Below are 18,501 nucleotides of genomic sequence, written 5' to 3' on the forward strand. Positions count from 1 at the left end.
ATATAGCTGTGTGTGAAGACATCGAATATTTGAGAGAAACCTCCCTTTTAGCACATCTTGTTCCTATTTCAATGGAGAAAAGACACACCATTATACTAGGACTTTCAACCTTCCACCATTTAATCTGTAGGTTCTTCTGCATTTGTGTCCATCATTTATCCTTCTCTTTTCTCATAATTGTGTCTCATGTCTAAGGTGAATCCTTTCATATATTCTCTGGATCCTGTCCCCCTTTGCCCTCTCAGAGACTGTTCTTTTCTTTTTTTCTCGTCTATATTTTCAACCTCTTCCTCTTCACTGAATCCTTTCCTTTTTTTTTCTTTTTGTATTTTTTAAGACGACACTTTTTTTAGTGCAACTTTAGATTTGTAATTTAGAGGAGGAAAAATAATTTTCCCACACGTCTAGGTTCTTGACTGAGACCTCTCTGTAATAAAAAACAGATTAGTAGGAGAAAAACAGAAGTTTAGTAACATGTATACCTCCTGTAAACATGGGAGATGCCCAGGAAAACTGAGTAACTATCCAAAATGACCCAAGCCACCACCTTAAATATGATCTCCAGCTAAAGACACAAGAGAGTGGTGGGCAATGGAGGCCAGTTGTGGGAGGTTTTCAGGAAATCACAAAGGTATGGAGATTATGCAGATTTAGGTCCTTGCCTTCTCCACTGATGTGAGTTTCTAAAGATTTAGTCCTCTGTCTCTTCCTGGTATGGAGAATGGCACCCTTACAAATGAAGAGTTCCCTTATAAACGTAAATGTCTCTTACAAGAGGATAACTTAACTGATTTTCAGAGCTTTTCCTCTCTGCTCCTTCTTAAAAATAATCAGCTAAAGGTAATCCTTATGCCGAAGAGGCATATTTTGGGGTGGCATATTCTCCCCTTCAACAACAGAATTGAGAGGAGGGTACAGAGATTTCTCATAAACCTCTGCCCCCACACATAACATGGTCTCTCCCATTAACATCGCTCACCAGAATGATACATTTTTTTTTCTAAAAATGAACCTATTTTGACACATCATAATTGCCCAAAGTACATAGTTTACCTTAGGGCTCACTCTTGGTGATATACGTTCTATGGGTTTGGACAAAAGTATGACATATATACATCATTGTAATATCTTACAGCATATTTTCCCTGCCCTAGAAGTCCTCTGGGCTCTGCCTGTTTCTCTCTCCCTGGCCCCAAGCCTGGCAACTACTGATCTTTTTATTGTCTCCATAGTTTTGCCTTTTCCAGAATATTATATAGTTGGAATCATACAGAATGTATCCTTTTCAGATTGGTTTCTTTCACTTAGTAATGTGTGGGAGATCAGAATTGGCCACCCCAAAATGTGTCTCTTTGCCTTGATTATTTTTAAGAACGAAAGACTCTGAAAGAAACTTTGACCTCCCTCCTAACTGCTTAAATGAATTTAAGGTAGAAGGCCCGTTACAGGAAGGAGTTAATACCATAAGATAATTCTAGTGTGATATAGAATGTGTTTCTGAGTTGGCCCAGCATACACTTGTTTAACAAACGTTTGCATTTCCATCTCTGTGTAAATTGCCTTCCTCCCCTTTGAAGTCCCTAATCACTACCCCCAACATCCTCTTCTGTCTTTAGCTGAAGATGATATTTAAAGTCGTGGCTTTGGCCATTCTGGTGAGCTGCTCAGTTTTCCTGGGTTTCTCCCATGTGTACATGTTATTAAACTTTGATTTTCTCTTGTTATTCTGTTTCATGTCAATTTAATTCTTGGACCAGTCAGAAGGACCTAGAGGGTAGAGGAATTGTCTTCCTCCCCTACATATGCACGTAAGGTTCTTCCATGTCTTCTCACGGTTTCGATTACTCATTTTGTTCTAGCACTGAATACTATTCCATTGCCTGGATGTACCACAGTTTGTTTATCTAATCACCTACTGAAGGACATCTTGGTTGCTTCCAAGATTTGGGAATTATAAATAAAGTTGCTATAAACATCCATGCATTCATGTGTAGGTTTTTGTGTGGATATAAGTTTCCACCTCCTTTGTGTAAATACTAAGGCGTGTGATTGCTGGATCATATGGTAAGAGTATGTTTAGTTTTGTAAAAAACTGCCAAACTGTCTTCCAAAATGGCTGTACCATTTTGCATTCCCACCAGCAATGAAGGAGAATTCTTGTTTCTCCACATTCTTGTCAGCACTTGATGTTGTCAATGTTGTGGATTTTGGCCGTTTTAATGGGTATATAGTGGTATCTCATTCTTGTTTTAGTTTGCATTTCCTTGATGACATGATGTGGAGCATCTTTTCATATGCTTACTTACCATCTGTATATCTTCTTCAGTGAGATGTCTGTTAAGGTCTTTGGCCCATTTTAAAATCAGTTTGTTTGCTTTCTTGTTGTTGAGTTTCTATCGCTATTTAAACACAGTTGAATCTCACATGGTCAACAACCACCACCACAGCAGCAATAGCAGCATCAACAAGCAAATGCATACAACCCAAACCCAAAACCCACAGACCCCTCTCTGAACCCTACATCCACTTGTACCCTATATTTGCTTTCTCTCTTTCGTAGACTAACTCCTTGCCTCGGTTGTCCAGACTTGCTGTCTCCAGTTCCCACTGGGATCTGGCCTCTATCCCAAGCCCTCTTTCTCTTCTAACAGTCCCAGTATTAGAAAATGGTGGCAGTATCCATCTAGTTGCCTGTGCCTGAAACCTTGGAATTAATCTGACTCTTCCCCCTTTCCTCCTCACCTGGTTCCATTAATTTGGTCACTGAATCTCTCACAAATCAATCCACCTGCTTCTTTCTATCCCTATTGCCCCTCCTTCGTTTGGGAAGATATTATTTCTCTCTGTCTCTCTCTTTTTTTTCTTTTGAGGAAGATTAGCCCTGAGCTAATATCTGCTGCCAATTCTCCTCTTTTTGTTGAGGAAGACTGGCCCTGAGCTAACATCCATGCCCATCTTCCTCTATATATGTGGGACACCTGCCACAGCGTGGCTCAACAAGCAGTACCTAGGTCAACACCCAGGATCCTAACTGGCGAACCCCAGGCCTCCGAAGCAGAACATGCCAAGTTAACTGCTGCGCCACCGGGCTGGCCCCTCTTTTTTTTTTTTAGATTGGCACCTGTGCTAACATCTGTTGTCAATCTTCTTTCTTTCTTTTTTTCCTTCTTTTCCCAAAGCCCCCCAGTACATGGTTGTATATTTTAGTTGTAGGTCCTTCTGGTTGTGCTATGTGCCATCAAGCATGGCTTGATAAGCGGTGCTGTGTCTGTGCCCAGGATCTGAACTGGTGAAACCCTTGGCCACCGAAGCGGAGTGTGGGAATTTAACCACTCGGCCACGGGGCCGGCCCCTATTTCTCTTTTTATGTGAAGGTGATGGGCTGACTGATGTATGCTGCTGCATGATGAGGTCATACAGACTTAGGGGGGCTGGTGCCTGCACAGGCAAAGACCTAGTCCCTGGAGATTTCCTTGTCATTTTAACACCTTCCTTGTGTGGGTTTTCTATTTGAAGTGGTCACTTCTGCAGCTCTCTGTTGGTTCCCTTCTACTTTCCTGGCATTTTCCTCTGATTTTTGAGGGACACCTCTGTTGCTCCTGGAAGTTCTGAGCTCACGACTGTCATTTAGCTTTGTGGTCAGGTCCTGCCTCTGACCCTTCCTAGCTGTAAGAGCTGGAACAGATCATGGATTCTCTTGACTCTTCATTTCCTTATCTGTAAAATAAGTAGCTTCCCTTAGACACTGGGTCTCTACCCTGGCTGGACATTAGAATCACCCGGGGCGCTTTTAAAACTCCCAATGCCCAGGCCACACCCTGGGACAATGACGTCAGCACCCTGATGCTCAGGCCTCAAGATTCTTTAAAGCTCCCCCCAAAGATCCCAATGTGCAGACAAGGTTGAAAACCACTGATTTAATGATTTTAAAGGAACTTTGCTCTTCTGTCATTTCATGTTTTTTATCATGCCCCAATCCCAAATTGAGATGTCTATTCTTTTAATGTTTTTACTAAGTTGGGAAGAAATAGCTGTGAAGTACCCCCCCCCCCCCACCATCTGCTGTTTGTTCTTATTTACATAGGATGGAACCCAGCCCACTGATTTATAGCTCTGGTTCCCTTACAACTGTTATTGAACTGAAAACATAGCTTAAAACTTATTAAACAGAAAAAAATTATTTTGAGCTTCATGCAGACAATCCATTATAGAACCAAGGAAGCATCTAAACTTCTTTCCTTGTAGAATTAATGCTAAAAATGGATTTACAACCCCATAATCTCAAATGAAAACTTTAATTCTGCTGCCGAACCTAGTATTTATTTTTTCTTGAGTATCCCATTAGGAAAACGGAAGCATCTCTGCAGGAGGATGGAATTTCAAGGGGTTTCCACCCATAAACAGGCAGGCCCTCCCCAGACTTCTTTGTGTGGGCCTCTGAAATTGTTAGGATCTCTCTTTCCCAGGTCCTCTCTACTGACTCACAAATACTGGGAGAAAAGCCAGGGCAAACACATAATCAGTGTGGGTGTGGTCTCACTGTTGAAACACGTTGGAATAGGTCTTTCAGAAGACAGCCTTTCTGTAGCAGCCCCCTTTAGACCTACCATTTTAGATTTGAAATAACAAGACTTTTCTGAGCTGTGAGGGAGTAGGGAGGAGAGTAGGAAGATGACAGAGAACAGCCAAGCATTTGGTTTAACCACTGGCACTAAATTTGGAAGGAACTGGGGTCCTGACATAAGTCTGATTTATGTTGGGGAAATGTCCTTTGGGGTGCTGGCTTTTTCTGTTTCTGCCTGTTTCTCTGTTAACAGTATCTCTTTCAACTGTTCACTCACTTTATTCTGCAATATCTGTCTGAAACACACAGCCCATGCCTTTGCTTGTCTCTCTCAAACCCTTATTAAACTATTGAAATTAGTTGCTACCTTGATAAGGATGGGCTAATTTAGTAACTACGTGTAAATTATTAGTTAGTTATAACCTATGGCAAATTCCTTTCTCCATATAATCCTTTTACAACTGGGCCATCAAATTGTTCTTATGGAAAGAAATGGTTAGTTATCTTCTAACAGTATGGGAGAAAGGCGTTTTCCTGGGTGAAGAAGTGTTGCCAAAGCGTGGAGTGAAGCTGAAAGGAAACTCTTTCTCACCATGTTTAGCAATGAACTATTTCTTGAGGCCCAGAAAGCCTTGTCTGAAGCTCCTTGTTTCTGACCTGCCTCTTTGGGTATTTCCTTGTAGATGGAGGAATTAATTGAGGGTGTTCGCTGGGCCTTTATTGACATGCTGGAGAAAGAAAATGAGTGGATGGATACAGGGACAAAAATGAAAGCCAAAGAAAAGGTAAGGATTCCTTTTGATGAAAAAATACGACTTTTGGTTTAACAGATATTCATGCTCAACGTTGACTGTGTAGTTGATTTTTATATTGACTGAGCTGTTGACTCCGAATGACCCTGGAGTTAGGTCTCTGTTTTGGAAAGTACATAGATTTCATCAGCAGGAGGTAAGAGAAAATAAGATCTGACTTTTTATTTTTTCGAACTTCATTTTCAAACACCTTGTAATTCTGCCTTTCCTTCGCTCCTAATTGCCGTCTGTAAGAGCCACATGGCTTGCTGCCCAGCGAATTTTGCCATAAACCATCATTGGCTATGGCAGAATGCAGAGCAGTGGGAAGCCATGGGGAGCAGCTGGCAGAAGAGCCCTCAAGGTGCAAAGAAGAAAAACCCATATTGGCCATGTGTCCTTCTGCTCCACGCATGGTGTGTGCAAATGTCCTCGGGCAATTCTTTTCCTGTAACCAAGCAGATCTACTTCCTAACCCATCATTTTGCACAAATGATCCTAATAGCATCCTTATAAACTGCAGACCTGTGGTAAACCATTGTGTAGGAATACAAAAATATTTCCTAATAGAAGTGGACACTGGCTAAGCCTTGTAAAATTTTCTGGGAATAGGTGAAAAAAGTATTAGTAGCCATGCTGTTTGAAAGAAAAGAATGGGACCCATCTTGAATTCCAGGTATTCTGTTGGAGCTGGAGCTCGAGGGAGGAGGGAACACCTGCTACATTCTTACTGGAAGCTGCTCTGCAGCTGGGAGACTCTGAAATTAGGGGCGTTTCATCTTTAGAGAGGTATTTTTGAAACTTTCCTGACGATAGCAATCACCTGGGGGCCTGGACGCGCTATAGCTTTTTGGACTCCTCCCTAGCAAAGGCTGACTTAGTGGATTGAGGGTGCAGTCTGAACATTTGTGATTTTAACCCGTCTCCCTGGTGATTCTTATTGCTAGGCAGGCCCCAGGAACACTGCTTAGAGTCATACTGAGTCATGCTGAGCACAAACATTTTTGCCTTATGGTCAAGAAACAAAGAGGGAGAGGATTTTTAGGGCAGTGAAACTACTCTCCATGATACTATAATGGTGGATACATGTTACTATACATTTGTCCAAACCCATATAATGTACAGCACCAAGAGTCAGCCCTACTGTCAGCTATGGACTCTGGGTTACTATGATTTGCCAATGTAGGTTTATTGGTTGCAACAAATGCCCCACTCTGGTGGGGGAGATTGATAATGGGGGAGGCTGTGCATGCATGGGGGCAGGGGGCATATGGGAATGCTGTTCTTTATGCTCAATTTTGCTGTGAACCTACAATTGCTTTAAATAATAAAGTCTGTTAAAAAAGTAAAACATTCTGGGAATGCTTAACCTTGTTGAAATGAGTATGTGCAGAGGTTTAGCACAGATATTTTCTAGAGCTTTAATACTCCTGAGATAGATAAACATTGCCATAGATATTTTTGTCAATAGACATGAAAAGGCTGTTCAGTGTTTATAGTGGAAAAAGAACTTTGGTGGCCGAGGGTGGAGGGTAGCGGAGGAAGACAAAAGCTGAGTTTGACTTTTTTCCCCTTCGAGACTGTCTTAAGTCATGTAAAGAGCAAGCTGATGAAAGCCGGGAGTGCAGGGGCTGTGATGAGAAGCTCTGCAGATGGTAGATGAAACTTTTGGAACCAACACGTTGTTTTTTGAAGGCTTCACTTATTTGTTGAGCTAGCTTGTGATATCTGGAACAGAATGTGTCTTGTGCTGGGCAGGTGAGAGCTCAGTGTGTTGGGGGCTCTTGATCCTAGTCTGATTCCTCATGGACTGAGGGCAACCAGTGTGGAGAGTGGAGTGGAGTGGTGAGGAGTGTGTGCATGTTATGAATGGACAGATAGCAGGGCACTGTTCTGGAGACCGCAGTCAGTTCTTTAGGAAGTATGGCTGGTGATTGCCTCAGAGAGATCTGAGTTGCATAAGAGAGTGGGTGTCTTATAGTTGGGCCTTCTAGGCAGGTGGCCCATGGGTCCTTCTTGAAGGAGGATTGTTCTTAGTCTTTCTAATATTAGGCACATTCCTGTTTGCCCCTTGAATTGCTCTCCAGTCATGTTTTATTTCACTGAGAGCTATCACTTTTTCTTCTGAAAGTACTCTTTGAACACTCTGCTTTCTTTGAGCTGAGTTCTACTTGCCAGGAACTCAACTAGTTCCTTGACAGGTGCAAATATCAAAGGCAGTTGTCCTACTGGATCTCATCAGGTTCCCTGAGTATATCCTGTATTTCAGAGTTGAGAGCAGTTCCTTTGATAAAAGGCAAGGAAGAGGGAATGTTGTCCAAGAATTTTCAGCGGTTCTCCAAGGCAGTTGTGGCCTAGGATCCTGGAAGATGCAGATTTTCTTTTTCCAAATTAAATAAACATGCAGTTCTGGAAATGACCTCTCGGGGGAGCTCGTAGTACTCACAAAGACAACATTTAGGCTACCAAAGGCTTTTATGCAGCTTTCTGCTCTGGGGTTGTTTTTGAAAAATTATTTTTTTCTTGCCCTTTTTCTCTGCTGTCCTCGATTTGATTGCCTTTTAATAGTCAACAAGAAAGGAGAGGCTCTGCCTAATAATTCCTTGAATCTTAGATGGAAATCTCTGACAATCTTAGGGCTTTGTCTTTCTGATACTGAGTAGCCCCTGCATTAAGACAGGATTTGCCTGTGTTAGAAGTGGAGGTGAATAATTCGCCTGCTCTTCCTGGTATGACTTGGCACTGTTCTTTGGGCATGTGTTGTATGCAGTATATCACCCAGGCGGAAGATTTCTCATCAATAATAGTGCCCACACTGGGCCAATGCTGAGTCACTTGGCAACCCATTGGGAAAGCTGGAAAAATGTTCCAATTTGTGAGGGGGAGAAGCTTTTCTTTCCTTCACTGTGAAGCTCTGGACTGCAGCTAATTACAGCGCCTCCTAAGGGGTGTTGACCTCAGCATTCCCTAGTGACCTGCCTCCTGAGTGGGGAGGGTCTAGATACCTGCAATGGCCCAAGACCTAACATCTGGGCTTTTGTGGCAGTGACCTCGGTTTCAAAATGGAATCGTGGGGATGTGGCTTCGTCATGCTCTTCACTAGAGGTGATCACTTGTAAAAGATAAACAAGGATGCCTCTGCTCCCATCAAGGGTAAATTTGTTATCTCTGTCTCCCTGCCTTTCCCCTTTCATCTCTTAAGAGGTCATGAGTGTTTTTGTGTTGTGAAACCAACAGTGTCGGTTTCAACTGGAAATTTAGTATGCTGAAATAAGCACCAATTTTTGTTTAGGATTCTGTGTTCCCTGCAAGCATATGCTTTTATTGTAAACAAGCAGCAAAGAACAGGCGGCCTGTTATTTTTCTGGTTATCATAGCTGTTAAATGAATGTAAGGCTATACAAATTATTTTGGGGGGTGTCTTCTGGAAGATTTGCCTTTTCTAGAACAGAGTAGGAGGATCTCAAGGTCACTATGTAATGATTCTAAGGCCCAGCAGGAAGGGATGCAGCACTGCCTATGGCTGCCCTGCTGGCGGGAGCAGGGCTTGTGCTGGTGAGCTCTGTGTCGGATTAGGAGGAACAGTTTCCTCAGCTGGATTTGACTCTGTAGCCAAAAGCTGTTTCTTTTCTGAAATGTTTCTTTGTTTGTGCTCTTTGCCCCTGGGACCTGTGCTTGCCAGGCCACCCCCAGAGAAAAAGATCCCGAATTCCTAGGGAAGCAGCATCCTAAGGATGCTGTGAGCAGCCTTAACCTTGGCCACAGCAGGTACAGAGGATTCCCAGGAAGTCTGCTGGTCCCAATCTCCACAGGCACGTGACCCCTAGGCACGGGCTCTGGGCAAGGTGGGAAGACTTTTCCTACAGAGGGCCAAATAAAAGTGTAGCTTACCTCTTTGGCTTTGTCTCTGTTGGGGAGGAAAAATAATCTTTTCTTCTACCCTTCTATCTTGACTGGGGCATGTGTAACAAAAGATAGAGTAACAAGAGAAAAACAAACAGAAGTTCATTAATGTGTACATCTCATACATATGTGAGAGAAATTCAGAGAAATGAATAACTCAAAGAGGTGGCTTAGAACTCTAGCTTATATGGCATCTTTAACCAAGAAAAATAAATTTGTAGAGAAATGATAAGACAAAGGAAACCAGTTTTAGACTTCTAAGGGCAGCAGATTATGGGAAGGTAAACATACAGGAAACTAATGGTAGATACAGGCTCGTTAGTAGAGTTTGGATGTGGATTCCTCTGGCACTGTCTCCAGGCTGATAGGACCTAAAGTTGTCTCTAGTGATTTGCTTTTGTACTTCCAGATAGCGGAGGAAGGACAATTTGAGAATTTATGCCCTGCTTTTTAGGCAAACCGGAGGAGGGCAGGAACTTTTCTTGTATCTGCTGCGTCTCATTTGCCTTCAGCTCAAGATAATTTTTATGTCAGAGAAGCATATTTTAGGGTGACATTCTGGTTTCCTTTATCTTTAAGCTCTGCCCAACCCTAAGTATTGGATTTTCCCCAGGTATCCAGTCTGTACCATGTTGTGCCCTGCCCACATCCCCAGCCCAGTGGTTCTCAAGGTGCGCTTCCAGACCAGCAGCAGTAGCCTCTCCTGGGGACTCGTTAGAGATGCAAATTCTTGGGATCACCCCAGAGCTGCTGAGCTCAGGGAGTGGACCACTGCCCTTGCAATTACCATTTCACTGCACACCTATTTGACTTCCAGCTGCCAGCACCTGCATTTTGTCTAAGAGCTTTCGCTTCCCCCTGGAGCCCACTATGCCACTCACACAGAGGGCCCAAAGGCCTGGGGAATGAGCACACCAATGATTGGTGAGAGTTGCCATGTATGTGCCCCAGCTTCCTCCTCCCTTGGGTGCGTGTTCTGCAGAGCTCCTGGAGTTTCCCCAGTGGGGTAAGCTCCAGTTGCTCACACTGACAGCTGGCTCAGTAAGATCCCCTTGTTGACTGCCTGTCTTTCTCTGCTCCCTTTCCCAGTCCCCCACTTGTGTTTGGTGTTTCTTTCACCTCCCCAATGAACTGCTTGCACTCAAATCCTTGTCTTGTGGTCTGCTCCTGGGGACTCTCTAACTAGGACACAGCTCCTGGGGTATGCATTCTTCTCATCGTTCCTCGCCTTAAGGTGACAACACATGTCACTGCATCTGGATGCTAGCACCACTTCAGCAAATTCAATTCCACAAACATTTCCAGAACTGATAATGTGCCAGGTGCTGGAGCAGGAGCTGTGGATTCAGAGAAGATCAGCTGCAGTCCTTTTTCTGCAATGGCTTGCACACTCTTAGGAGAGCACAACAGTGACACGGGTGCCAGGCAGATGGGGAGGAGTTAATGTAATGGAGACACAAAGTGGTCCTGGGAGTCTAGCGGAGGGACCCTCAAAGGAGTCCAAACACACTGTGTGGGGACACCTGACCTGGGGAATGCCCACTCTGCCCCTTCTCTCTTCCTGCTCACTGCCCGTGTCCCTGGAGCCTGTGGGCAGGGCTTCCTCTGGCTCTTCCTTACTTACTGATCCCAACAACTCTGCATCCAGCTGTCACTTTCCCTTGGTAGCTTCCCTCCTGCTTCATCTCACTATTCCTTTTAAATTGTTTTGTAGAAGAAAAGAAAGGGAAGGGCTTTTGTCAAACTGTCTCCTGCCCTTCCCTGTTACAGATTCAAGCCTGTTTGCATAACTTCTGAAGAATGCAGTCACCCCAGCTCCTGCCTCCACTCCAGTACTCACCCAGGGACACATGGGGACTGACAAAACAGCATATAAACCATCTTTTGGGATCCTTGCTCCACTCCCTCTAGATCCCTGGCTCATAGATGCTGCCGTCTTGAGTTTGCTGGCACTTTCTGGCTCCATGTCTCTCCATCTCTCTCACACGCACATACAGGCCAAGGTAGTGGCCTTCCTACTTGTATTTCCTCTCCCTCACTGTGGCCTCAATGGAAATTACAGAGGTTAAGACTCTGGAGAAAGACCGCCTAGGCTCAGAGCCAACGTCTACCCCTTATTAGCTGTATGACTCTTTGGAAATGACTTAACCTCTCTGACCCTCAGTTTTCATGTCTGTAAAATGGGGAGATTGGTACCTGCCTCAGAGATTTGTTATGAGGAGTTAATATACCTAAGGTACTTAGAAGAGCGCCTGGAGCATGAGAAAGGCTAAGTGTGTTCAGCTGTTTCTTCCAAACTGCTGTCCTGTGCAAGAGGGGAAACTTTGGCCTTACTGGCTGGCCAGAGGAGAGAGATGGGAAGTGAGGATCTATGTGTGTATCCGGGTCATTGTGTTTTCGTCTGGGTTAGGAAGGTGGGTGACATAAAACCATGGTCTCTGAGGTCCCTCTCACCCCTCAGGTGCTCTGATGCTCCATGTCAGAACACTGGGCTTTTCTTTATTGCCTCACCCCCAACCCCTGCAGGGCAGTTAATAGTGAGCAGCCCCTGCTGAGAGGTTGATGGGGGGGAGTGGTACATTGCTTTTCTCTCTGTGGATTTTGGATTTTCTGGTTTTGACCAAATTCAGCATTATCTTTGTGATACATATTTTAAAACCAGCCCTGGTGGTCAGTGGTGAAGATTCAGCGCTCTCATTGCCCCAGCCTGGGTTCGTTTTCTGGTCAGGAAACCAACCACCCATCTGTTGGTTGTCATACTGTGGTGGCTCCATGTTGCTGTGACGCTATGCCACGGGTATTTCAAATACCAGCAGGGTCACCCATGGGGGACAGGTTTCATTGGAGCTTCCAGACTAAGACAGACTAGGAAGAAGGACCTGGCCACCCACTTCTGAAAAAATTGGCCACAAAAACCCTATGAATAGCAGTGGAGCATTGTCTGGTAGAGCGCTGGAAGGTGAGAGGATGGCGCAAAAAGGCCTGATAGGGTTCTGCTCTGCTGTGCACAGGGTCGCTAGGAATCCGAATCAACTCAATGGCACTAACAACAAATGTATTTTAAACACAAAGGCAAATATTTGGTGGAAGTAGGAGTTTGCTGCATATACTTATCAAAGGCATGTTATACCTGATACCTTATTGGAGTGAGTTTACTGTAATTGAGTTTTGGTATTCTAGAGCCTCATGGAAATATTGTTTTGGGTGATGCTATAGGTCACTGGTTCTCACATTTGAGGTGCATCAGCACCATCTGGAGGGCTTGTTAAAACACGAATTTCCAGGCTCTGCACCCAGGGTTTCTGAGTCAGTAGCTCTGAGGTGGGGCCCAGGGATTTGCATTTCTGACAAGTTCTTGGTGATGGTATTGATCTGAGGCCAACGCTTTGAGAACTCTAGGTGATTACAAGTGAAAATCCCCTTGCACCGAGGCTGTGTTACTAGAACTAGCTAATGTTTATTAAGTGAGTTTTTTGATGTAGAGCCGAAGGCTCCTTCTTGGTCACTTCAACCCCTTGACGCTATGTCTGTTCTCAGGAACTATGCAGAATATGTCTTCCACATAAGAGCCCTTCCAGTATTTGAAGATGTTTAAATATTTTTCTCTTTCAGATGAAACATAGCCAGGGTTCCTCATTAAATTAACAAACATTATATGCCAGGCTAGATGTTCTAAATGCTTTACAAATATTAACTACCTCAATGTCATGATATCCATATGAGGTAGGTCAAATTATTTCATTTTACAGATGAGGAGACTGAAGCACAGAGAGGGCAAGCAAGCTTGCCTAAGGTCACACAGCCACTGGGTGGAAGAGCTGACACTCCGTGCCTAGCAGTCTGGCTTCACACTCTATGCTTTTATTCACAATGCCAGTGGGTCTCTAAGTGTGGTCCTCAGACTAGCAGCATCAGCATCACCTAGGAGCTAGCTAGAAATGCAGATTCTGATCTATAGGATCAGAAACTCTGGGAGAAGACCCAGGCATCTGCATTTTAATAAGCTCTCCGGGTGATTCTGATGCAGCCAAAGTGTGGGAATCACTGCTCTCTGCTGTGGTTCTGATGCCTCATCCTGCTGGCTGCTCTCCAGGTTTCAACATCTTTTTTTAAAGCTCAAGTTCAAAGCTGAACGCAATATTCTAGATATAGTCCAACTCACACAGCACAATGGGAATATTATTACTGCCTTTGTTTTGCATACAAATTATATTAAGAAATCCGAGGTTTATACTATGGCTATCTTTTCCCCTCAGCCATGTCACTGTTGGCTCATAATGAATTTACAGTCAGTTAATTTCTAAGTCTTTTTTTTTTTTTTAATTCCACAGGAACTGTTGTTAAGCCCTATTACTCCAGTCCTAAACTTGGCTTTTTTTTAAACCCTCATCCCAGAACTTCACATTTATTCTTACTAAATCTATTTAGATTTGGTTCATGGCTCTGACTTTTAAAAGATGTATTTCTGGATCTTCTGTATGTTTATTATTTTTGTTATAAAAAAATCTATGCTCATTAAAGAATATCTGGAAGGTAAAGTAAAAGAGTAGAAAGACAAAAATCATTGCTAGTCCCATCATCCAAACATACCCACTGCTAACATTTTGATGTATTACATTGGTTTTTTCCCTATACATAGGCTTGAATAATACTTTAGATATAAATTTGATTCCTTCTTTTTTCTCTTAACATTTATATAATAACCATTCCTCCTATGACTACATATTCTTTATAAAAGAATTTTCACTCTTAATGCATGTTCTTCCAATGGTTGTACAGGAGATTATGTAAACATTTCTCCATGGTTGGGTATTTAGGTTGTGTTATTGCTGATATGACTATGATAAACACCTTGTGCATAATGCTTTCCCCCCAAATTTCAGACTAATTCTGTAGAATGGCATCCCAAAAGACCTTTAAAAATCTCATCTGTCACTCAGTGTATCAACTACTGTCTCAACCACTGTATCATTCATGATTTGATAAATCTGCTTTTTGGTTTGTGTTTCTGGGTTATTAATGACCATGCTCGCACAGTGAAACTGGAATCTGCCTATTTGCTCATCCGTTGGAGACTCCTTCCAGATTCATCTACTGAGCAGATTCATGGAGAACCTGCTCTGTGGCAGGTCTTTTGTTAGGTGCTAATCAATTCACTAACCAATAGGTTTTTAGTCCAGTTCTATTTTGCACAATTCCATGGAACTGTCTTCTGATTTCTCCATTTTGCCTGCAAAGAGATCATGGGATAGGAAGCAATGCTTTGATATAATCTAGTTATACTGTGTTTAGAGCTTTCCCTGATTTACTAGTCTATTGTTCTATTAAAAAGTGGAAACTCAATGAAACTGAAGAAACATTCACTGGGCTCCCATTTTTCCTAAGGTCCAGTATATCCTCAGTGCAAGTTACATGGTTCCATGGGGTGTAGCCAGCTATTCAGATTCCCAAACCAGAGATCTCAATCTTCTCTCCCAGCCGACCATAAGGCTTCAAATCCTGTTGTCTTTTTTCCAAACAACTTTCAAATCTTTGCCATTTCTGTTTGCATAGTTCTTTCCTCCCTTATCTTCTCATCCTTTTTTTTCTTATTTTTTTTTTATTCAGGTGAAATTCACATAACATAAAGTTAACCATTCTGAAGTGTATAATTCAATGGCATTTAGTACATTCACAATATTGTGAAACCACTACCTCTATGTAGTTCTAAAACATCTTTATCACCCCAAGGACACTTCATACCCATTAAGCAGCCAGTCCTCGTTCTTTCCTTCCACCAGCCTCAGGCAACCACCAATCTGCTTTTTGTCTCTATGAATTTACCTATTCTGGATATTTCATATAAATGGAATCATATAATATGTAGCCTTTTGTGTCTGGCTTCTTTCACTTAGCGTAATGTTGTCTAGGTTCATCCATGTTGTAACATATATCCACTCATCCTTTTTAATCCATTTCCCTGTTTATAGTCTTGCAAAGAGAATAAGCATTTCTGATAGTGAGGTCTTTCCTATTTTCTCAGAACTTTTGAAATAGCATCATAGTGTTTATTCATAATTGAAAAACTCTGCCCCCAAAATAAAGATTATTGAATTGAAGTGACCCTTGTAAGGGGAAGAATTGTGGCTGGCTGGTTTTTTCTTGTGTGCTCAGAACCTAACGTGGCTTGGCACTCCCTTCTTTGGCCATTGAACAGTCCTTAGTAAAAAGCATGGCTCCACCAAACACGTAGCTAAGATGCACAATTTTGGGGGCCTCAGTTTCGTCACCCACAAAATGAGAAATATACTCCTGTTCTCACAGTGTTTGGGAGGATTAAACAAGTAATATATATACAGTGACTAGCGAAGAGCAAATGCTTGGTATTAGTAAGATGACATGTTCATTTTTTCCTAAGTTTCCTCTTATTTCTCCCTCACCAAATAATGTAATGTTCCATTACAGTCTCCTAAAATTGGGAAAGAAAGGTTGATGTGAATTATATTGTTTTTCTTGGGTTCGAGGTACAAAGTCGACTTTTATTAACCTTGACTCTGTTCAATATTTTAAAATATTTTATTATGGAAATTTTTAAATGTGGACAAGTGTACATAAGAAACCCCCACGTCCTCATCGCCCAGCCTCACCAGTGAGCAATATTTGCCATTCTGATTTCATCTACTCCCCACCTCAACTGTTTTTATGCTTAAGAATTCTAAAGCTAATTCCAGACATTATTTTACTATAAACATGTCAGTATGTATCTCCAACAGATAAGGATTTTTTAAAATGCCCTTAACATACCCAACAATACCTCATTAATTAGTAACCTGTGTGCAATTTGCTGTAATTATCTCAAAAAAATTTTAAACAGGTGGCTCAAATCAGTATCCAAACAAGGTATACATATTGCAGTTAATAGGTCCATCTTTTAAGGTGTTTAAAATTTTAAGAGCTCCGCTCCCCTTTATCCATGAAATTTGTTTTAGAAATTGTATTATTTGGTAGAATTTTCAACAATCTTGATTTGGCTGATTATATCCTGTTGTTGTCTTTTAACATATTCTTTTGTTCCTTGCATTTCCTATAAATTGGTAGTGAAATTTAGAGGTTTGGTTAGATTCAGGTTCAGTTTTCTTTAGGCGAGAAGACTTTGTGGGCAGTGCTTTGTGCTTCCTGTTGCAGTCCACCAAGAGGCACACGATGTCAGGTTGTCCCACTTCCACTGAAGAGTTCAGGTGTTGTCAGCCTGATCCTGCCATTTTAACTTCCCCATCAACCTTTCACCTCCGGTGGGCAGAGATCCTCTCTCTTGGCTATGCCTTAGAATCAGCCTAGGAGCTTAAAAAATCCTAATGCTCAGGCCACTCCCCAGACCAATGACATCAGACTCTCTAGGGGTGGGACCCAGGCATCAGCATATTTTAAAGTTCCCCAGGAGGTACAAATGTGCAGCCAGGGTTGAAAACTGTTTTAGTAGTTTTTGTGGCCATTCATATTATTGAATAGATACATGAATTCATTAGGGGCTGCAACTGGTGATTTTCAAAGTCTATCATTCTTTCTGTATTTGTTAGCTGGACTTTTTCTATACAAAAGAATTTTGTCTCATCAACCACTTGATTATGCTGACACATAGTTTATAAACTGATATAAACTGCTGAAAGGCAGCATAAGTTTCTGTTTTTCTCTTTATTTATTAATTTTCACGAGTTGGTGCCCTAGTACTTCCAAAGGTTCCAAAGCAGTTTTTTAGTGTCGTGATGAACTCAGGGAATTTTATGTGTTTGATTTGTTTAAATTCGTTACAATCGTTATTTTATTTTTGGCTCAAATTGTTATATATTGGCCAACTTGAGGCTCTTCCTTTAGGGAATTTTGACATGACTCCAGTTGTTTTTGACAGCATCTTTGCTTCCCGGCACAACAAGATATCCTCTTTAATGTTTGACTTCTCTTTAATCACTAACTGTTTTGAACAATTTATAAATCAGTGCCTTAATTAGTTCTTCCACCAATGAGCAATATATTGACTTTTTATTTGTCTTGAGGGAGGAGAGAGGCTCCTAACCAACTTGAAATACAGAGTTTCGGTGATAAGCAAATGTGCAGACATATGGGTGAGGGGTTGATGTGAATTATCGTTTGTAAGGGACATTAGCTCATGTTAGTGGACATTCATGTAATATGTACTCTATCGTTTTTGAAAATTTCTGTAGTGTTGCATTCTCAATGTTGATCATCAAGAATATGAATAAGCGTATAACCAGTGTATGACCTTTCCATACATTAAAAGAAAACAATGCTAGTGTCGAGGAACAGAACTAATTTGAACAATGTGGAGCAATGGAACTATATTAAAAGGTGACCTTGGAATAGTAACTATTTAAAAATTTTGACAATGTCAGCAAGCAGTAACAATTTAGATGTGGCGCTGTAGAAGTATTTAGTTTTTAAGTGTATATTAGGAGTTACTTTGGATTGAGGGATTTGTTGGTGGTAGGACTTAGAAAGCAACTGGGAAATACCACAATAGCCTCAGAGTGAAATTCCAGAGGCCCAAAGCAGAGAGCTGCTTTTTAAAAATTATGGAGAATATTTATTACTTTTATTAATGGGATCACTAGGGGCGGTTTAATGCCTGTCTTTATTATATTTTGGTCCAAATTCATATCGAGTATATTAGAAATTCACTTAAAAATACATATTTGGTTTAATAAAAAGAATTAGTTTTGATATATTGATTTTTTATTTCACGAGAAAAGAGTCCATGAGGAATGTTTGAGTTCTCTGTGTATATTTTGTGATGCTCCTCCTCTTTGGCCCAAGATGAAGCTAATAGCTACGATGTGTCTGCTTATCTGCTATCTCTGGGGTGGTGTCTGCTGCTGTCAGCAGCTCCCTTCTTATCTGGCTGCTGGTCCTGCTCAGTCAGTTGTACAGGAATGTCAGTTCCATTAATAACCCGAGGGCCGGACAGGCAGATAGTGGGAAATGGGTGAAGAGAGAGAAATTGTATTTAACCCGGTCTTCTGAGTTGTCATTTTCTAGACCTTAGCATACTGGGTAAAGACAGGCTGAGGGTGTGACAGCAAATTCACTTCTGACAGAATCTTATTTGTGAACTGGAGAAACAGCCTGATACCAAGAGAAGAAAAAGTGAAAGAAACTGGGGGGAAAAAAGATAAACATTTGGGGTTAGGAAAGTTGGAGGAAGCAGTGCTCGGAAGAAATGGCATGACCAAAGTATTCTGATAGAAGCAC

At 42.0% G+C, this 18,501-nt stretch overlaps 1 protein-coding gene across 3 annotated transcripts in view; it reads left to right on the top strand.

The window, feature by feature from the left end:
* The window catches only part of PHEX (phosphate regulating endopeptidase X-linked), a 195,154-nt gene that overhangs the window by 89,313 nt on the left and 87,340 nt on the right, over positions 1-18,501 (top strand). For all 3 annotated transcript variants that reach the window (XM_070603463.1, XM_070603465.1, XM_070603464.1), the window contains one exon: positions 5,248-5,349. In XM_070603463.1, coding sequence (XP_070459564.1) covers positions 5,248-5,349 — 102 coding nt within the window. The remainder of the gene's footprint in view (positions 1-5,247; positions 5,350-18,501) is intronic.

Source organism: Equus przewalskii, chromosome X (assembly GCF_037783145.1).
Source record: "Equus przewalskii isolate Varuska chromosome X, EquPr2, whole genome shotgun sequence".
Classification (NCBI taxonomy): domain Eukaryota; kingdom Metazoa; phylum Chordata; class Mammalia; order Perissodactyla; family Equidae; genus Equus; species Equus przewalskii.